The following is a 20,801-nucleotide window of genomic DNA, read 5'->3' as shown; positions in this document are numbered from 1 at the left end:
AGCGGCCAGACGCCGCTCTCAGGCTGTCCCCGGGGAAGGCTGTCCTCTCAGCCTTCCCTCAGCGATGGCCTTGCCTGACTGCCCGCCCCCCTTCGCCCCGCCCCCGAGGCCCACGTGCTGGGGCTGCCCGCTCGCTGATTGGCCGGAGGGCTGCCGGCCGGCCCTCCCCTTCGCCCCGCCCCCGAAGCTAGAGTGCCCCGGCTGCCGGCTCGCTGATTGGCCGGAGCGCGCCAGCGGGCCGCGGATTGGCTGCGCTCAGCGGCGCGCGGAGTCACGGGGGCGACGCGCGCAGTCGGGTAAAGATGGCAGCGGCGGAGGGTCCCGCGGGCGACGCGGAGCCGTGGCAGTCCTGGCTTCCCAACCACGTTGTGTTCTTGCGGCTCCGCGAGGGGCTGAAGAGCCAGAGCCCCGGCGAGGCTGAGAAGCCGGCGTGCCCGTCGCCGTCCGCGCCGCCGCCGCCGCTGACGAGGAGCCTGGTCGTGGGGCTGGGCGGAGAGCTCTTCCTGTGGGACGGCGACGGCGGCTCGTTCCTGGTGGTGCGCCTGCGGGGCGTCGGCGGCGCGGGAGAGGAGCCGTCCCTGTCCCAGTACCAGGTGGGCCGGGCCGGGCTTGCTGGGCGGGGGCGCGGCGCGGCGGGCTGGGTCTGAGACTCCGGTTTCGTGGAGCGACACCCACCAGGTCGCGGGGCAGACTCGACCTCCTGCCGAGGTCGCTGTGAGCTCCGAGTCGGGGTAGGTCTGGAAGCGGCCGCTCGCGGTTTTGTGCCGACGTGGAGGAGGGGTCCCTGGTCCTGCTTCCTCTCCCCGCTGGAGGGTGAGCCGCCGCAGGGTCGGGCGGGAGCTGCGCTGGGTCTAGGTGAGCGCGAGCACGTGCACGCGGGCAGCGGCGCGCCGGGCTTCCTGCGGCCCAGCGCCGGCCTGAGGGGAGGTCGTTCGTGGTACACGGGTGCGGGTCTTTTAAAGACTGAAAAACATAGCAGACGTGTCTTCCGTTCTGACTCGTGCCTTCTGTCGTGGACCCCTGTCCGGTGCCTGCGGGGGAGAAATGCGTGGGTTTTATCAAGGTGCCAGGGGTGTTTCTGCGGTTCTGAAGACCGGTCCCAAGTTGACCGTCTGTTCCAGGAACATTTCTGTTCGCCAGAGTGATCGGAGGCGCGTGGCGTCCCTGTTCAGCCGTAGACGGCCATGATTAAGTCCATGATGCTCGCTGTCCCTCTTTTCTACTCCGCGGCCACCCAGGCAGGGTCGTGCCTGTCGGCCTTGCTTTTACATCCCTGTCCTTCCCAGGCTGCCCCGAACGGGTGGCGCTCAGGAAACTGAGGGCTGAGTGGCTCTCAGCCTTCCTGAATCTCGCCGGCAAGAAAGCGGCTCAGCGTGAGTTGCAGATTTAAACGTTGACGAAAGGAGAATAGTCACTTCAGAAACAAAGTAAAACAAAACCCTCTAAGTTTGTAATCATTACACGTGATCTCAGGTGTTCGGAGGGTAAATATAGCCCAAGAGCAGTGGCCTCTGTGGGGTTTGAGATGGACCCGATCAGACAGGAAGACGGTGGGGTCAGCAAGGACCACCGACGGGAGACACGCTGGACTCAGCGAAGGGCTGCTCAACCACAGCAAGGAGACAGGCAGTAGAGCGCTCCTTGTGTGCTGCGTGCAGAGCGGTATTGTGTGGAAAGATCCTGGCTGAGGGTTTCTCCTCACGGAAGGGTGAGTGATACGTTGGCGTCTCCCTGTTTGAGTGGAAGTAGAAAGGACAGAAGATGGGAGTGTGGTGGGTCAGGAGAGAAGCAGCAGGACATGCCGTTCTGAGGAAGTGTGTTGTTGTGAGGGCTGGTGACACTGGGACAAGCAGCTTTGAGAACCCCCGAAAATGCCGTGGCTCTGTGATTCTGCCGTGCGTGTCCGGCCGCGCAAGCTCTTGAAGCTGTTCTGTCCCCATCCCGTTCTTGATACAGAACAGCAGCCGCCAATTAGGAACGCTCTGAGTTCACTTTTTTTTTTTTAAAGATTTTATTGATTTATTTGAGAGAGAGAGAAAGACTATGAGAGGGGTGAGGTCAGAGGGAGAAGCAGACTCCCCACTGAGCAGGGAGCCTGATGTGGGACTCGATCCTGGGACTCTGGGATCATGACCTGAGCCGAAGGCAGTTGCTTAACCAACTGAGCCACCCAGGTGCCCCTCTGAGTTCACTTCTTCCTGCGCTGAAACATCTGGAGCCATACATTTTGCCGAGGGTTCAGAAATTCGGTTAGCTGTGCAGGATGGTCGGGGTGACCGCAATGCAGGCTGACAAGAACCGCGACAGAGTCACCCAGAGCACAGAGGAGATGCACGGACCCCTGGCCGGAAGATTGGGGTAATGTGTCAGGAGGTCTCCGGACCGTGACAGCCGCCACAGAAGGAGAAGGAAGAGCTGTCGAGAGACGCAGAGGCTGACAGAGCCTGGTGGCTTCGCGGACACAGGCTGACCAGAGCGGGCGTAGAGACTGTCCGGGGCAGGCTGGAGTTCGGTCGTAAAAAGGCAATTGATGTGTAGTGTTTATTTTTCAAGGGAGGGAAGTCTGGTGCGGTTTACATTACATCCCGATCTCAGTGGTTAAAAATCTCCAGTGAGTTCCTAGCCCAGGTGTGAACGCTTACCCAGAAGGCGTCACTGCTCTGCAATTCCCAGGGAGGAAAGCAACACCTGCCTCAGGTGTCCGACAAACTACACCGGGACAGTCGTGCTGTCTAGGACTTAACGCACGTACTTACCGCGACACGAACTGTGACCAGTTTGCTTTGTTTTCCAGAGATTGCTCTGCATAAATCCGCCCCTGTTTGAAGTCTACCAAGTCCTATTAAGTCCAACGCAGCATCACATAGCGCTTGTGGGAATCAAAGGACTTATGGTGTTAGAACTGCCTAAGAGATGGGGGAAGAACTCTGAATTTGAAGGTGGAAAATCAACAGTGAACTGCAGGTAAGTTGAATTTCCGTTTGTCGGTTTGGAACACACGCAGGCAGTGGCTCAGGCCCCTTGGTTCGCAAGCTACATTGTCTGTGCGGTGGATCCAACGGCACAGGCCGCCAGCTGGGCTGCACCCAGACTTCCTGCTGATGTGATCCGCGCCTGCCCGCGAGCCTGCCCTTCTGCCTGACGGCTTACAGCTGGCTCACCGGAGTTCAGCTCATTCGTGTGCGTAGAAATAAGATAACTTTTGAAAAGCAGTTACTATGCATGAGTCAGTTTAATTTAACTAAGTTCAATTTTTGTATCGTTCCAACAATCTAGAAAAGCCAGAGCCTGGAAGATGTGTTGACGAGCGTAAGATAGAAACCGCCTTTAATTCTGTAACGTTCCCTTAAAATGTTCCCTTTCTAAAATCTGTTTCCAAAAAAAAAAAGAAAAAATCCATTTCCCCATTTCCGCAGTTGGAGTATCATTTTTGGTTCTCTTCCCAGGCCAGTAAAGCGATCCCGGGAGTTAGTGTATGTGGAGTCCCTGGTGAGGGCTGGTGTGAAGCTCTGATTCAGAAAGTGGTTCCGTGTGGGTCCTCACTCGTGTTGACTGAATGGAGCCTTCGAGTGCTCTTCTCGGCAAGATGGGAGAGGAAGGCGATGGCGAAGGGAACGAGAGCAGAGCATTAAGATAGGTTTTCCCGGGCGCCTGGGTGGCTCAGTGGGTTAAGCCGCTGCCTACGGCTCAGGTCATGATCTCAGGGTCCTGGGATCGAGTCCCGCATCGGGCTCTCTGCTCGGCAGGATGCCTGCTTTCCCCTCTCTCTCTGCCTGCCTCTCTGTCTACTTGTGATCTCTCTCTGTCAAATAAATAAATAAAATCTTTAAAAAAAAAAAAAAAAGATAGGTTTTCCCGTAGAAGGTCTTTAGTCCACATTCTGCAGAAAGTTTTGGACAAACTACCGTCTTTATTTCAGTACCACTCCCATCGCTGAGAGATTTTTCACCAGCTCTCCGTCTCTGACGCTGAAGCACGCCGCCTGGTATCCCAGTGAGCTGCTGGACCCCCATGTCGTGCTCTTGACATCGGACAACGTGATAAGGTGCCATGTCTTTTTGTCTCTGTAGCTCCGTGTGGGGACGGCCGGTGCGCCCCAGGCGGGTCACCGGGTGTCGCATTGCCTGTCTCAGGCTGCTCTTGGCACTCAGGCCCAGCAGGCTGTCGACTGTGCTAACTTCGAGGCCTAACTTACACTCGTCCGCCCAGCCAGGCCTTCCGCCTTGTTGCTCCTTCACTAACCTGCCCAGGAGCCTAACCCTAACCCCTTTCCTGGCACCCTGCTGGAGGCGATGCCCCGTGGGGAGAAGGGAGTATAACTGGGAGTTGAGAGATCTGAATTCTCGTCCTAACACGCCACTCTGTCTTGGAGATCTTAAACTTGAGAGGAACCTCAGTTTCCGTAAAATGAGCTGGTTTGATCTGACGGGTTTTTGAACTCTATGATGAAAGGTTCTAATCCTACAGAGAATTCTGTGATATTTATAGTTAACTTTCTGGACCCGCTTTATGTAAAAACTGCATCGGGACTCAGCTGAGGTGCAGACAGCTTTGTCTTCCGTTCTCACGACTTTTAACCGTGCTCTGCAAGCTCTTCCTTTCCCGCCGACTATTGACCCCTTACGGGCCTCTTACACAGATCTCATCGCTGTCTGGTTACTTTCAGCTGTTCAGCTCAGTGTGTCCAGTTCAGAGCTCTGATGTCCAGTCCATACCAGCTCTGGGTCCTGGCCTTCGCACAGGCCAGATCCCAGGGGAAGGGACACTCGTGCAGAGGGCATGACCTGGTCTGGCTCTTGTTTCTGTCCCCGCACTTGGAGGTGGGGTGGTGTAGGGAGGGGGCTGCCTCCTGTTCCTCAGGCTCTCACTCTTTGGGAGTGAGGGGAGCTGAGGCTGGCCGGCTGGCAGGCGGTGGGCCCAGCCCTGATTCCCAGGTCGTCTGGTCCCATCTGCTGCTGGTGGCCTCCATTGACACGGCTCCTCGGTACAAACATTGTGTGTCACTGCAGGGGCTGCTCGTCACTGAGGGGCACTGTCTCCCACTGGCTCTGTCCGCGGTCGGGCCGGGGGCCTCTCTGGGGAGGGAGGGTCCTCGCACTCATGCCGCCATTGCGGTCTTATCTGTGGCGTCGTGGTGACCGCCCTGCTGTCCTGGAGGGTGACTGCTCTACCCTCCAATGGCCACAGGGACCTGGACTTCGGTCCCACAGTCCTATCTCACACTGCGCCAGCCCGCCTCCTGATGAGGTGTGGGTGGACACTGTAGCATTCATAAGCCCCCAGCCCTGGGCTGTGACCTGGCTGGTTCACTCGGGGATTCCTTGCTGGGGCCGCAGCTTCCTGCAGCACATCTGGAGTCCGCGAGGACATGAGAGCTCGCCTCCCCGCAGTACAGGCCCCCCGAATCCGGTGGGGCGTCTCCCTCCCCGCCCATCTGGCTTTGGAGCTGGACACCCTCCCGCCACAGAGGTTGTAGTGTCTGAGGAAGGACTCCTGATGCCCCTCTCTTGGTCTTTCTGCACGTCTGTCTTTTTTTTAAAGATTTTATTTATCTGTCAGGGAGAGCACAAGCCCAGGGAGGGGCAGAGGGAGAGGGAGAAGCTGACCCCGCACTGAGCAGGGAGCCCGATGCAGGACTTGATCCCGATGCAGAACTCGATCCCAGGATCCCGGGATCATGACCTGAGCCGAAGGCAGATGCTGCACCGACTGAGCCCTGAGGCACCCCTCCCCTGGGAAACCGGGCAGTGGAAGAGGGCACTGGCCCAGACTTTCTTGGAGTTAAGCTTGAGAGGAGGTGTATCCGGTCTCAGCTGTTGAAGGTTCTTTTTTAAACGTGGGGAGCCTGGGGCGGGGGGGGGGGGGGGCTCGGTTGGTTGAGTGTCCAACTCTTGATTTCAGCTCAGGTCATGATCTCAGGTTCCTGAGATTGAGCCCCGCGTCGGGCTCTGTGGTCAGTGTGGAGTCGGCTTGAGTTTCTCTCTCTCCGTTCCCCTATCCCTTCCTCCTACTCTCTAAAGAAACAAACAAAAAAACACATACGGGTAGTTACTATGTATCCTAAGCTTTGGACCCTGTTGACAGTTTCCGGGCACCAAGATCTCCCCACCCACCCCGGGCCCCCACTCCCCCCACCACAGCGCATCCTGTCTGGCAGGCACGTTTGATTTGAAGTCAGCGCTGCTTATGCGCAGGGAGACCGCAGTGTGTGTGTTCTGTTGGATCACGTTTTCATCAGAAACCTCTGTTAGGGCATTTTACTGGTAGTGGAACAAACGAAGTTCAGAGTTTCTTAGGGTTGTCGAGGTGAGTGATTGACTCAGTGAGGGTTTGTAGGTGACGGGTTGCTAACTACGATACTGGCCTTTTGATGGTTCTCCGCCCTGTAGCCATGCGCTGTGAAAATTTACATTATTTTAAATTCAAATGATGTTGGTAAGAAAGAATTTTTCCTGTTTTATACTTCCCTTTGGGAAAGTAGGGGTGACGTGATGTTGTGTCTTTGGGTAAGGGCAGCGCGCATAGCCTGGGGTGCAGCGTCCCTCCCTTCCGCCCGTGCAGCTCCTCCAACAAGGCTCGTGTGCGCCGGGCAGGGGCAGGCGGCACCTCGGTGGCCGGTGTGCACCCAGGGCCTCAGGATGGGAGAGCAGGGGCGTGACGGTCTGCAAGACGCTGGGAGGGACTTTGTGACAACGGGGAGAGTTTCTGGAGGTGCCGTCGTCGGAGAGCAGGTGCAGCACGCCGCTCCGGCAGAGACACGGTCGCGAGCCCGGCGGGCGGCACTGAAGCAGTGACCGGCTGGGCCGAGGGCGGACTCGGGATGGCAGAGCTCTGAGTGCGGCTCTCTCCCCCCACCCCGCTCCTAGGGTCTACTCTCTGCGTGAGCCTCAGACCCCCGCCAGGGTCATCGTGCTTTCAGAGGCGGAGGAGGAAAGCCTGATACTCAACAAAGGGTAAGTTGTTCTTCGTGTCCACAAATGGTTTTTCAGTTTATTGGGTTACAGATGTGCTTCTAACAGACACGAGGTTTTCCGTCGCTGACCAGCACGCTCTCGGCAGGGAGAAAACACCCGTGTTTGGGGCCTTGTGTGGAGCTGCTCTCTTCTTGGATGAGCGCTTACACTAACCTTCAGAATACAAAGACGGGATGTCTTTTTTTTTTTTTAAGATTTTCTTTATTTGACACAGAGCGCAGGCAGGGGAAGCAGCAGAGGGAGAGGGAAAAGCAGACTCCCCACTGAGCAGGAGCCCGGGGTCATGACCCGAGCCGAAGGCAGACAGTGACTGAGCCCCCCAGGCGCCCCCAAAGACAGCATGTCTTATCACTTGTCTGCCGCAATTACAAAGGCCGTATGTGTTTACTGTAGGAAATCGGGAACGTCTGTGGGAAAATATTAAGCAGAAAACGAAATGTCTCGTGGTCTCCCGTTGTGTCTCCTCCCACAGCAGCCGGGGGGACACTTAGGTCTAAAGCAGGGGGCTGTGCGTCCCTGCTGCCCCGCTGATTTCCGGCAGGCGTCCCCTGCCTGCCCCTCCACCGCCCCTCTCCTGCTCCGGGCCCAGCCACCTCGGCCACCTCAGCCCTTGTTCTCACGCAGCCGCCCTTGCCCGTGCTCCCGCCTGTCCTCTGGGTCTGCACTCAGATCGCAGCCCGTCGGGGTCCACCGCGGGCCGCTCGGTCGGCTTGGTCCCTCCCCTTCACTTCCTTTGTGACATCCGTCGCTGACCTTACGTCGTGTGCTCCTTTCTTGGGTCTCGGGCATCGCTGTCATGAGCAGGTGGGGCTGTCAGATTCCCAGATGTGTGGCAGGAACCTGTGCCGTTCTCAGCGGCTTTTCTGGCTTTCTTCGTCTCTGGTTCCTGCGCGTCTGCAGGTTTAAGCTGCTGGAGCTGGAGCCTCGCTGTAGGCGGAGGCTTCTGTCATCTGGGCGTGGGGTTTTTTGTTTGTTTTTCTTTTCCTTCTTCACTGAATGCAGATTCCATCCCTGCTTCCTGCTGCTGCTGTTCGTTTCTAACAGGCTGGTCTTCAACTGTCTCTGCAGGAGGGCGTATTCGGCGTCCCTGGGGGAGACGGCCGTCGCGTTTGACTTCGGGCCGCTGTGCGCGGTCCCGAGGAGCGTGTTCGCGCAGAAGGGCAAGGGCGAGGTCGTGGCACACCCGCTGTACATCCTGTGTGAGAACGGGGAGACCTTCCTCACGTACGTCAGCCTGGCGCACAGGTGAGTGGGGGCGCCGCTGCCCCGAGCACAGCTGCCACCGTGGGATCTGGGCGCTGTGTTTTTCGGGCTCTGGAAGCGCGGTGGCCCTGTAGGGCTTGGTTTCCGTGAAAGACTGGTTCCGAGCGTTTGACCTCTGACAGCCTCGCTGTCAGCCGCAGACGTACCGTGAACGAGGTGACAGGCGAGACAGGCACTGAGGGGAAGGGCAGACTCGGCAGTCTGGTGTCGAACATTCCGGTTGTACCCAGACAGCGTTAGTGGCACAGAGACAGCGAGACTCAGGGGAGGGAGAGAGGGGTCGCACCGGAGGAGGGAGGGACGTTTTCGGGGAGAGGACGCGTATCTAGTGCGGGATTCCCCGAGGGCCGGGCCGGGGCGCCCCGGGGAGTATGAAAGCATGTGCACGTGTCAGTCACGGCCCAGCAATGGGACGTCTGTGGCAAGAGCAGGGGTTCCTGGGACGCGGCATCACGTGACAGAGCTGAAAGTATCTGCCCAGGGCGAAACTGATGGAGTTAGACTCCCGGTTAAGGGACGTGGGGTCAGGGCGCCTGGGCTGCTCAGTCTTCAGTTAAGCGTCTGCCTTTGGCTTGGGTCATGAGCCTGGGGTCCTGGGATCAAGCCCCGCATCGGGTTCTCTGCTGAGCAGGGAGCCTGCTCCCCCACCACTCCCCCCCCCCGTCTCTCCTGCTCTGCCTGCTTGTGATCTCTGTCTGTCAGATAAATAAAATCTTTAAAAAAAAAAAAGATCTTAAGAAAAGGAACGTGGGTCTTTCCTGTACAGGAGTAGGGCTGTGGGAAGCCGGTGATGGCTTCTTAACAGAAGGGTAAGGTGGTTGGTAAGGGTCACTTGGGGGCAGAGAGACATTCGAAGGCGCTGTTGCACACAGTGCTGACCGCCTGCAGGACTGGGACTGCGCCGTTTGGAAGCGGGGAGAGGTGCCCACAGTAGACGGCACAGAGGGAGGGTCCGGGAGACCTGGCTGCAGGCTGGGCGTGGGGTGAGCCAAGCACGTGAGTGCCGTGGTCCGCAGGGGCAGCAGGCGGCGGTGGTTCCGAGGGCTCGTCTGGCCGCGTGTGGGACGGGAACGTGGGAGCGCTCCTTGGACAGCTGGAGACGCAGGCCTGGGAAGAAGAGTCAGACGCTGGTGGTGAAGACCCGAGTCTCTCGTGTCAGGATGGGCGAGTCAAGGGAGGATAATTGGGGGCGGGTTTGTAACCAGAAAGGCCTCCGGCCAGAGGCTGAGCCTTGTGCTTCAGTCCTGAGCGGGCTCAACAGGTGGTAGCGGCGGCAGAGCCGGGAGGGGCATCGCGGGTGCCGCTGTGGGGGGCGGACGCCCGGCCGGCCTGCGGCACCGGGTCGCTGCTAACACGGGAGTTTGGACTGGGGCATCCGCAGGTAGATGCCGTGGAAGTGACCCTGGAGTGAGAGGAGGGAAGCGGAGCCACGAGAGTGACAAAGGCAGACAGCTCACTGGGCGCGGGGCTCTGAGGACTCGCTCCCGTCGGTTTCTCCATGACCCGAACATGCTTCAGCTTCCACACAGGACCCCGTCTGGGAGCTTCTGTGCCGACGCCGTTAGCCTGTTGCTGCCCAGTGGGACGCCTTCTACGTGCTCTTACATCCAGTCTAGGCCAGTCCCAAATTCTCTGGATTTTACTCTGAAAACTCCTGGAGTGCGAACCCCCTTCTCTCCATCCCCCCGTTCCGGCTCTGGACCCTCCGCATCTTCTGAGCAGAGCCCCTCCCCTTCCGCCAGCGGCCCCGAGTCCCGGTTCTCTGTCCGCATCCTGCCCTCGCGACTGTCACATTCCTCCTGCGCAAGCGTGACTCAGCCTTGAGCGTCGCTCCGAGACTGCCAGCATCCTGCGCCGGTCCTGGGCCGCCCTCCTGGGGCTCGGAGGGCACAGACCACTCCTGTCCCCGCTGCGCAGAGTCTCCTTCCTCTGGGCACTTGACGTCCGTGCTTTCAGAACTTTCCAGAGCTGCTCCTTGCGGCATTCACAGACTCCTCCCGGAATACCCACTTCACCCTTGATCTCGTTCATTCCTGACCTCTTTCTCATCTCAGTTGGGATGGTTTGTCCATTTTTAACGTTTACTTAGCGACGCCTGGATGGCTGCGTGACGCGTCTGCCTTCGGCTCAGTTTGTGATCTTGGGGTCCTGGGATCAAATCCTGCATCAGGCTCCCTGCTTGGCGGGAAGCCTGCCTCTCCTTCTGCCTCTGCTACTGCTCTCCCTGCTCTCAAATACATGGATAAAGTCTTAGAGGAAAATGCTTATCGTAGAGAGGGAGAGAGCACGCGTGGCAGGGGCAGCAGGAAGGGGAGACGAAGCAGACTGGGCACTGAGCGCAGAGCCCCGCGCGGGGCTCGATCTCACGAGCCTGAGACCATGACCTGCGCCAAATGCAGAGTCGGACACTCAACCCCCCCAGCCACGCAGGCGCCGACTTTCTTCACTGTCTGTCCCCGCGTTCCTTTCGTGCTCTGAGGCCCCGTGTTGTCACACTCGGCCCACGTATGGTAGTTCTCACTACACATCTGCTTCCCCAGCCGAACGTCTGTCCCTCGGGGTGTCCCCCAGCACTCAGTGACGGCATCTCCACGGAAACAGTGTGTCCGAAGCCTCGGAGAGCCGCTGCGTTCCCCGGGGAAGTGCAGAATCCAGGCCATAGTTAGAAGCGGGTGTAGCCCAGTGTGTTCTTGTGCGTGTGTGGAGCAGGAGGGAGCGGGGCTTGCGACAGAATCCGGGGAGCGCCGGTCCTCAGGGCATTGTGTTGGAGCAGGCCGGAGTGGGGGAGGGGACCAAGCACAGGTGTTGAGGTGCGGGGGGGGGGGGGGGGGGGGGCTGAGTGGCCGCAGGAAGTGGCTGTGGGTTTGGCAGTGAGGGTCTCCCTGGGGCCAGTGGCAGCGGTCGGTCAGTAGACCGTCAGTGGCGCTGTGAGCGAAAGGGGACTAGATTGGGGCCTGGTTTCTCAGCCTCTGCACTAGGGACATTTGAGCTGACCCGCACCCTCTGCCCCTCCATGCACCAGTAAGCACCCCTGCCCCCTGTGACAACCAGAAATGTCTTCAGACATTATTCCTGTTCCTTGGGCACAGACATCTCTGGTTGAGAAGCACCGGGGGGAGGGCTGAGCTGGGAAAGCTTGGGGACAGGCAGGGTGGGGTGCGCTGGCTGCAGGACCTTGGTCCAAGCCGGGCTGGGAGTGGCATGATTTCCTCTGTGGACGCTGGCCAGCGTGTGTCCCTGTTCCCGTAGCGCCGGGGGTGTGGGGAAGCTGCTGGGCCCGCTGCCCATGCACCCCGCAGCGGAAGACAACTACGGCTATGACGCGTGTGCCATCCTCTGCCTGCCCTGCGTCCCCAACATCCTGGTGATCGCCACCGAGTCTGGAGTGCTGTACCACTGCGTCGTGCTAGAGGGGGAAGAGGAGGACGACCAGACAGTGAGTTGGGCACCGGGGGTTGGGGTGGGGAGTTACGGGGGGGGAGGCGTCCCAGGCAGGGTGAAGGCCAGGAGCGGGCGGGCTCTGCGTCTCTGCACGGGAACGTGGCTTCCCTGGCCGGCCAGTCCGGAGGTGTGGCCTCCAGTGACAGACACAGGGAGCTTGGCAGCCCCCAAGTGGGTTCTTCGTAACCTGATTGACATCTCCGGGAAACGAGAGGCCATTCTGTCCCCTGGTCTCTAGTCGGGAGGTGAGGGCAGGGGTGCCGTCGGGCGGGACAGACTCAATTGGCGCTGCTGCTTCCGCAGTCGGAGAAGTCCTGGGACTCCAGGGCCGACCTCGTCCCGTCTCTGTACGTGTTCGAGTGCGTGGAGCTGGAGCTCGCCCTGACGCTCGCCGCCGGGGACGACGACCCCTTAGATTCTGACTTTTCTTGTCCCATCAGACTGCACAGAGGTAACGGGGTCCTGCATGTACGGGGCTGGGGCCGGGCCACTCCCGGGCGTGTGGAGGCCCAACGAGCCCCAAGCGCCCTCTAGGGCCAAGAAAGGCTGGGCGGGCTTCCCAGGTTTTCAGCCGGTCTTCCGTCTGGAGCCGTCCAGACCCAGCGGGGAATTTTCCTGGTCCAGTTGAAAGCTCATGTCATGATTCAAATCCGAAATCTATGCAAACCTCAGTAAATGTTAAAAATCAGGTCACAACAGGCTGCTGAGATGCTACGGCTTTAAAGCCTGTTTCGCTTCCAGACACGTCACAGTATCTCGTTGCTCCCAGACCGGGTGAATGCGGTCCTTTTACCTTTTTCTCTGTTAGCTGAGCCAGGCCGGTACCAGATCTTTCCGGCTTCTCTGCGCCCGTCTGGGGAGCTTCTGCAGAGACTGCTGAGCCCCGGAAGCCGGTGCCATTGGGGTGCCGAGGGCTGAGCAGAAGGAGCCGGGCTCCTGCTGGGTTTGGGGACAGCTGTGACATGAGTCAGCCTCCCGTCAGCCCCTCCAGCTCCGTCTTCTCATCTGAAACGGTTGGGGTGACCCTGGGTGACCTGGGAGGCCCGCGGCCACCAGGCCCTGTGGTCCCACTGTCCCTCCACCGCTTCCAGAGTTTCCTCCAGGCTTCCCAGGTCCGGGTGGGGACAGGAACTGCTGTTTGCCTGCCCTGGAGCCGCCAGCTTGGGTCCAGCTCTGTAGAGCGGACAGCAGGCCTTCAGGGCTCGGAGCTCCCATGCAGTAGAGCAGCCTGGGGAGCCCACTGAGCGTGTCTGACTAGATGGTCCAAGCAGTAGGGGTCAGAATTTAGAGACGAGGACACCAGGACCCCGTGAAGTAAGGGACACACGCTCCTTGGTTCCTTATGAAGAGAACAGGTGACTGAGAGATCTCAGACGGAGGCGATCTTGTCCTGATTTTTCTGAGAGCTGATATGTGATGTGTTGTGTGACTTGTAAGTTTTTGACTCATTCATGTTCGTACTCAAGGTACGTCACAGTCACCAAAATGTACCCAGATTTTTAATGACTGAGTGAGTGGCTGCCGAATAGTGGGGTGTTAGCAGATTCCCGCTCAGTGACGGATGTTGCCTCTTCGTGACAGATTTCTGGTTCCTTCCCAGCACGGAGGTTTTCCTGTTGACTTCAGCGCTGACGCGTTTTGAAAAGCGTATGGTTTTGGAAACCATAGGCCTAATGAGATGATTCGAGCCTAAGATAAAGTCTCCAGTTTGGGCAGATAAGGAGAAACTTTTTAGTATTTTATCGTTCAGACAGAGGACTGTCACAGACCAGAGTTTTTAAAACTTTGTAACAGCCTAATGCTGTTCGAATTTTAGTATATGTGCTGCTGAAGCGAGCACAGCCTAATGCTGTTCGGAGAGGGAGTTGTGCAGAAGCCCAACATATAAAATAGGACAAAAACATTAACATTCCCTTTGCAGCATTTACTTACTGTGAAGTCAACAGTGAGAAGGGTTGTCAGACAGAAGGAGGGTTTCATTCGGGGCTTATGGGGGACAGCTGCCTCTTTTTTCTTCATCAAGTAGGCTACATGCCCGACATGGGGCTTGAACTCATGCCCCTGATGCGAGGGCCACACGCTCTATCAACTGAGCCAGCCAGTGCCCCAAACTTTTTTTTTTTTTTTTAAGATTTTATTTATTTACTTGACAGAGATCACAAGTAGGCAGAGAGAGAGGAAGGGAAGCAAGCTCCCCACTGAGCAGGGAGCCTGATGCAGGACTCGATCCCAGGACCCTGAAATCATGACCGAGCCAAAGGCAGAGGCTTTAACCCACTGAGCCACCCAGGTGCCCCCCGAACTTTGGTTTTTTTAAGATTTTATTTTTAAGTAATCTTTATACCCAACATGGGGCTTGAACTCATGACCCTGAAATCGAGTCGCGCACTCCCCTAAGCCAACCAGTGCACCTCGACACTTGCATCTTAAATCAGCTTTAGAGTGTAAATTACTCTGTGTCTTATTTTAGTTGTTTAACATTTTGAAAGTATGGAGTTGCAGCGATAAATATTCGTAAATATTCAGGAACTCATGTTTTAGCGTCAGCTGGTCTCCCTGGTACGAGGGCTCAGAAGTATAGATTTCATCAGAACTTCGAGCGGTTTCTCGTACTTCCTCGTGTACACGTGAAGCATTCTCTGGGTGTCTCAGTCATGTCCGACTCTTTTTTTTTTTTTTTAAATTTTATTTATTTATTTGATAGAGATCACAAGAAGGCAGAGAGGCAGGCGGGGGGGCTGTGGGGGGGAAGCAGGCTCCCCGCTGAGCAGAGAGCCCAATGCAGGGCTTGATCCCAGGACTCTGGGATCACGACCTGGGCCGAAGGCAGAGGCTTAACCCACTGAGCCACCCAGGTGCCCCCACGTCCGACTCTTGATGTCGGTTGAGGTGGGGATCGCGGGGTCGTGACTTTGAGCCCCACGTTGGGCTCTATGCTCAGCAGGGGTCTGCTTGAGGGTCTCTCTCCCCACCCCCAACTCTCTCTCACAGGCGTGCACACATGCTCCCTGAAACAAATCTTCTTTTAAAAAAATAAATATAAAGGATTGTCAGACAAGAATTGTAAAAAACAAACAAAAAACAAAAGAGCCCAAAACAGTATACACTTGGGGCGCCCGGCTGACCCAGCTGGAAGAGCGAGTGACCCTGGGTCTTAGGGACACGAGTTCAAGCCCCCGCTGGGAGTGAACTTACTCAAGGAAGAAAAAAGAATTCGAGCTTAAACTAAATGTAAAACCACCCACGAGCTGACATTGTCAAGAAGGGACAGTCGACACCTGCCTGATGCGCGGTGACAGGGCTGCTGGCTCCGCGGTGGTCCTGCTGCCGTGCCCCGTGCCCTGGCTCGAGTAGCTTGGCGGAGGGACACGTGCGGGCACAGGCGTTCCTGCAGGGCCGCTCCGTTTTATCTTGAAGAGCGGTAAATAAACGCACAGCGGGGCAGAAAGACAGCACGTGTATACGTGTTGGTGGAGTCTTCGGTTGAAAAATACGACCTATTTATTTTTTGTGTTTATTTTAAAATACCTGAATTAGATTTGAAAACTAAATTCAGATCTTCAAGTTTCAAAACCACTGATACAGTAGTGTGACGTTTCTGTAGACTGTCACTTCTGTCCCCCGCTGTGCTTGTCGGCTGCCGGGGCGACTGTCTGTACTCTGACGGCTGCCGTCGTATCATTTGTGCTTCCATTTGCAGATCCCAAGTGTCCCTCAAGATACCACTGCACTCACGAGGCCGGCGTGCACAGTGTTGGGCTCACTTGGATTCATAAACTTCACAAATTTCTTGGGTCAGGTGAGTTTTCTGTACTTTGCAGTGTGTTTCCTGGATTCTGTCCGAAAGTATTTTGGAGTCGGGGCGCTTGGGCGGCTCAGTGCGCTGAGCATCCGGCGCTTGATTCCGGCTCAGGAGTCCTCCACTGGATGTCTGGGCTGGTGGGTGAAGGGTCCTGCCTCCCATGCTTTCCCGTAAGAGCTGCAGCTCTGGCCCCTGTGTTCAGCGTTGTCGTCGAGCGGGCAGGCAAGGAAACGAAGCCTTCAAGGTTAGGAGGGCAGAGCCACAATTCTCCCTTCTGACACCGTGGTCTTCTGTGCGGTTAATCTAGGGGACCCGTTACAGGGCGTTTGTGCTGATGGTTTCCAAGGGTTTGCGGCTGCAGACACCTGTTGTGTTTCCGTGCACTCGTAGCAAATGATCCAAAGGAGAGTAACACAGTCCCACTTGTACTAGCTTCCGAAGAGAATCCCTGAGAATGAATTTAACAAAAGTGAAAGTATAAACATAAAATGATAAAATGTTGCTGAAAGAAATAAGCTTAAATAAAAAATACCCCATGTTCATGGATCAGAAAACTTAGTACTTTTAAATGGCAACACTCCTACATCAGTGTGCAGGCCCTGTGTCATCCGGGTCTGAAATGGCAGAAATTGAGAAGCCGATCTGAAAACTCATTTGGAATCCCAGGGCCCTAGAATAGCCAAAATGGTCTTGAAAAACAAGACTCCAGTTGAAGGACACACACTTGCCAACTTCAGAGCCTCTCCCAGAAGGTGCGGCGATCCCAGCCCGATGCGGAAGCAGGGACCCGCGTGGGTCGGTGGAACGGGGGACCAACCCAGTTGGCTTCCGCAGGGCCCAGTACGGGTTGGCCCGGGGCGCATGGTCTTCCTGACCCGCGGTGCTGGGACACGTGTGCATGTAGCCACGACAGGACGGAATTGGACCCCTTCCTCACACCGTGACGCAAGAGTGACTCAGAAGGGATGATAGAAGTGAAACTGTAGAACTCGCGGAAGAGAACCCCGTGACAAAGCGAAAGGACCATCCACTGGGTGGGAGGAAGCGCCCAGCCCAGATCTGCTCATGGACTTGTTAGTTGGAGCATGCAAGGGGCTCGTGGGGCCCCGCAGACAGACGACAAGAGCCCAATTCAGGGAAGGATGAGGGGTTTGAGTGATATGGTTTGGCCGATGAGGCGCGCACGGCCAGTAAGCACGGGGAGACGCGTTCAGCTGCGTCGGTCCCGGAAGGGAGACGCCGCACGAGCGCTGGACGTCAGGCCCATCAGAGCGGCTGGTCTGAACCGGCCGAGACGTGCATTGTCAGCACCGGCCTCACGGACCGTGACGTGGTGCCCACGCAGGACAACAGTCTGGCCCCTCCCCGGGTGACCCACAGTTACCTGGCGTGGTGTGACCCGGCGATTTGCTCCTTGGTGCGCAGGCACGTGTGCACACGCACGCCAGTAAGCAGCTGTCGGCTGCGGTGTCGGCGCGATCGCTCAACAGCCAGGCGTCCGTCGCTGCCGAGCGGGCAGTGATCCAGCCATCCGACGGGGTGTCCGCAGCACTGGGGAGGGGTGAGGTCCGACTCACCTGCCGCCCCCTGTTGCGTGGCTCCACGCACAGGGACCGCAGAGAGCAGGCTGGTGTGCAACACAGACGGTCCACCACGGGGGTATGGGGTGGGGGGCCAGTCAGCTGGACTCACATGGTTGCTCACGAGCGTGGGGCTTCCTTTTGGGAACTGAACAGACTTAAGGTTTCTTATTCGCGAGAGCACGAGAGCGCACAAGCAGGGGGGCAGCAGACGGAGAGGGGGATGCAGACGCCCGCTGAGCAGGGAGCCCCACGCGGGGCGCGATCCCAGGACTCCGGGATCATGACCTGAGCCGAAGCAGCCGCTGCGCCTCCTGAGTCCCCCAGGCGCCCCTCGCGAAGAGACTGAAATCTCTGGTGGTGGGTGTTCGGCGCTCGCTCCCCCCGCCCCGGAGCATGATGTGCCACGGTGGCTCGCGTGCTGCTGGGGTCCCGTTTCGGGGAGCCGGTGCAGAGCCGGCCTGCGTCTAGGCCACTGCCCGGACACAGCCGCTCTGCCGGTGCGGCCCGCATGAGGCCAGGCTCTGGCACGGGTACTTGGCTGTATCCGGCAGGCGCCTGCGCTGTGTGCGCGGGTCGCTGACCCGGGTCTCTGGGCCCCTCCCCCACAGACGAGGAGGACAAGGACAGCCTGCAGGAGTTGGCCACCGAGCAGAAGTGCTTCGTGGAGCACATCCTCTGCACCAAGCCGCTGCCCTGCAGGTAAGGCCACGTGTCCCCCTTCCCACGGGCCGCTGAATTTCACGTCGCCAGGTGCCCACGGGCCACCCGCGGACACGACCGCTGACTTGAGGGGCTGTGGGTCAAGCCGCCTGCCTGATGGCCACCCGCCGTGTGCCCCTGTCCTCACGTGTGACCCCAAGGTCATGTCAGGGGTTCAGTGCGGGCTCCCGCGGGCCCGTCTACCGGAGGCCCTCCTTGTGCGCTCTGGGGCGCGCTACTGAAGGTGAGTCCGTGAGGGCATAGACCGTCTGTCGGTTGCATGCTGCGCTGTGCTCCGTTTCTGGCTGAGGGACTTGGTCCGTGGACGATCGGGGAGCGAAGAGGTAGAGAATGACCCCCACTCAGTCCCGGGGTCACTGCGTCACTGTCCTGCCATCGTGCTCGTGGACCCCAGGAGGGAGGGTGGGTTGCAGAAGGCATGTGGATGGGGCTTGTGGGTGCAGGAGCTGGGCCTGTCGGGAAGGTGCGCAGGACTGGGACGGGAGGTGACTGGGACTCGGCAGGATGGCCTTCCGGTTCCCAGCTCGATGTTCCTGCAGGGGCGGCGCGTCCTGGGCACGTGACAGCCCTGCAGCTGTGTCTTTCCAGGCAGCCAGCGCCCATCCGAGGATTCTGGATCGTGCCCGACATCCTGGGGCCCACGATGGTCTGTGTCACCAGCAGCTACGAGTGCCTCATCCGGCCCTTGCTGTAAGTCCCCTCACGTCCCCACATGCTCCACCATCCTACTGGGGGAGCCCTTGGCCAGGCTGGGGCTGATCCGGGATGCCCCCCGGAGACACAGTCTTTTTGGTGAGGGACGGTTGTGTGCTGCCCGCCCTGGTCAGTTCAGACTCCTGCCGTGCACGCGTGCCGCGGCAGTGTGGGGAGAGCCAGGGGTGGGGGGGCTCCCCCAGGGTGGCCTGCAGGGTAGAGTGCTGTGTTCTCGTCTTGTCCCTGGAGCCTCGCTTTCTGGCTGGTCGTGTTCTCCCAGCTCCGCATAGACACCCCTGTGGGGCTCACGCCGATGCGCCCGTGGAAGACAGCGCTCAGTTCCGTGTGTCTTGCAGAAGCACGGTCCATCCAGCGTCTCCACCCCTGCTCTGCACCCGAGAAGACGAGGCTGCGGCCGAGTCTCCCCTCCGCATCCTGGCCGAGAGCCCGGATTCCTTCGAGAAGCACATCAGAAGCATTTTGCAACGGAGTGTTGCGAACCCCGCCCTTTTGAAGTACGCAGTTCGGGGCGTCGGGGCTCTACCAGGTTCCCGTCCCGTGTTCCTCCTCCCCGGCCGTCCTTCGTACCCCCCCGTCCCCCGCGTGCTGCCAGCCGGGTGGGAGGGGAAGCGGGCATGGTCTGTCAGCGGGGGGGGGGGGGGGGCTGCGGGGCGGCCGGGGAGGACAGACGGCAGGAGGGCACCGCGGGCGGTGTGAGCCGGGGAGGTGACGGCAGCCACCGGCAGGTGGTCGGACAAAGCTGCGGCACCGCCCCCGGAGGAGTGCCTGCAGCTGCTGAGCCGCGCCACACAGGTGTTCCGGGAACAGTACGTGCTGAAGCAGGACCTGGCCAAGGAGGAGATCCAGCGCAGGTACCGGCCCGCGCACCCCCGCGAGCCCCTGCCGCCGGCGTGGCCGCCCCGACGCGTGCGCGTCCCCCCTTCCTCCGACGCGTGCGCGTCCCCCCTCCTCCCACGCGTGCGCGTCCCCCCTTCTCCCACGCGTGCGCGTCCCCGCAGGGTCCGGCTGCTGTGCGACCAGAAGCAGAAGCAGCTGGAGGACCTCAGCCACTGCCGCGAGGAGAGGTAAGCGCCGGGCGGGTGGGCGGCCAAGTCTCCCCTGCCGGATGCAGCCCACAACCCCTCCGTCTGTGCCGCCAGGAAGAACCTGCGGGAGATGGCGGAGCGCCTGGCCGACAAGTACGAGGAGGCCAAGGAGAAGCAGGAGGACCTCATGAACAGGTCAGTGGCCGCGGGGCGCGCCGGGGCGCGGAGGCCGGGCCGGAGCCGGCCGGGTCGCCGCGGCCTGAGCGGGTCGCCGCGGCCTGAGCGGCCCGCCTGCCTCGCCGCAGGATGAAGACGGTGCTGCACCGCGTCCACGCGCAGCTGCCGGTGCTGTCTGACCGTGAGCGTGACATGCGGCGGGAGCTGCAGCGCATCCCCGAGCAGCTGCGCCACCTGGGCCGCGCCATCAAGCAGGTGCGAGGGGCAGGCGCGGGCGGGGGCGGGGGCGGGGGTGGTCTGCGGGCAGCGCTGGCGCAGCTCACGCAGCCCAGGCCGTCCCGCCCCGCAGGTGACCATGAAGAAGGACTACCAGCAGCGCAAGATGGCGCGCGCGCTGAGCCCGCAGAAGCCCGCCATAGCCCTCAGCGCCTACCAGCGCAGCTGCATCCAGTCGGTGCTGAAGGAGGAGTGAGTCCCGGCCCGGCGGGTGGGGGTGGCGGGCGGCCGGAGCCCAGCAGTCTGGGGCAGTGCGTGGGAGCCTCCCACACGCCCCACCGTCTCCGTTGAACACCTTGCGCGCGGGTGTCACCGGCGCGTTCGTTGCTCGCGCTCGCGGGCCCTAGTGACCGTGTGGTCCCGCAGGGGTGAGCACATCCGGGAGATGGTGAAGCAGATCAACGCCATCCGCAGCCACGTGAACTTCTGAGCCCCAGCGGCTCCCCCCGGGGCCCATGCCCGACTCACGAGGAGGCCTTGTCCGCGCACTCGGCCCTGCTGGTGCATCTTTCACGCTCATGTTTACAATTACCGAATAAATGCTTTTACATAGGAGTTGGAATGGACTTTGCGTTTAAGCTGAGGCTTAGGGTTGCGTGCGGCATGGACCTAGGGATTTCTGGGACCGCGGCTGTGCTCTGCCTGCCTCCCCAGCCAGCCCACGTCTCCGTGCTCCAGCCAGAGGCCACAGTGTCCAGGAGCAGCGGACAGAACCCCGGGACAGAACGGAGGCATCGAGCGTGGTCAGACGTTTGCCTCCAGGCCCACTCAGAGCCGGCGCACTGGGCTGTGTGTGGTCCCGACAGGCAGCAGGTGGGTGGGACCT

General features: G+C 59.5%; 1 protein-coding gene across 1 annotated transcript; it reads left to right on the top strand.

Moving 5' to 3' along the window:
* Positions 1 to 291: 291 nt before the first annotated feature.
* Positions 292 to 20,530, top strand: NUP88 (nucleoporin 88). Its single transcript, XM_045984410.1, has 17 exons — positions 292 to 593; positions 2,795 to 2,964; positions 3,920 to 4,045; positions 6,867 to 6,953; positions 8,043 to 8,219; positions 11,487 to 11,673; positions 11,982 to 12,129; positions 15,379 to 15,477; positions 17,672 to 17,762; positions 18,372 to 18,473; positions 18,833 to 18,991; positions 19,223 to 19,348; positions 19,496 to 19,561; positions 19,637 to 19,717; positions 19,828 to 19,954; positions 20,049 to 20,167; positions 20,342 to 20,530. The coding sequence occupies exons 1-17, from the start codon at positions 303 to 305 to the stop codon at positions 20,403 to 20,405; spliced, it is 2,220 nt and encodes a 739-aa protein (XP_045840366.1). The 5' UTR covers positions 292 to 302; the 3' UTR covers positions 20,406 to 20,530.
* The last annotated feature ends 271 nt before the right edge of the window (positions 20,531 to 20,801 follow it).

Source organism: Meles meles, chromosome 18, assembly GCF_922984935.1.
Source record: "Meles meles chromosome 18, mMelMel3.1 paternal haplotype, whole genome shotgun sequence".
Lineage (NCBI taxonomy): Eukaryota > Metazoa > Chordata > Mammalia > Carnivora > Mustelidae > Meles > Meles meles.
The sequence above is the reverse complement of the archived record's forward strand: the minus strand, read 5'-3'. Positions and strand labels throughout refer to the sequence as shown.

Bases quoted from the DNA above. Each gene is read 5' to 3' on its own strand.
- NUP88 (XM_045984410.1), top strand. From the start codon at position 303: ATGGCAGCGGCGGAGGGTCCCGCGGGCGACGCGGAGCCGTGGCAGTCC. The intron at 19,718-19,827 runs GTCAGTGGCCGC...GCCTCGCCGCAG, and splicing joins CAGGAGGACCTCATGAACAG to GATGAAGACGGTGCTGCACC. The intron at 20,168-20,341 runs GTGAGTCCCGGC...GTGGTCCCGCAG, and splicing joins CAGTCGGTGCTGAAGGAGGA to GGGTGAGCACATCCGGGAGA.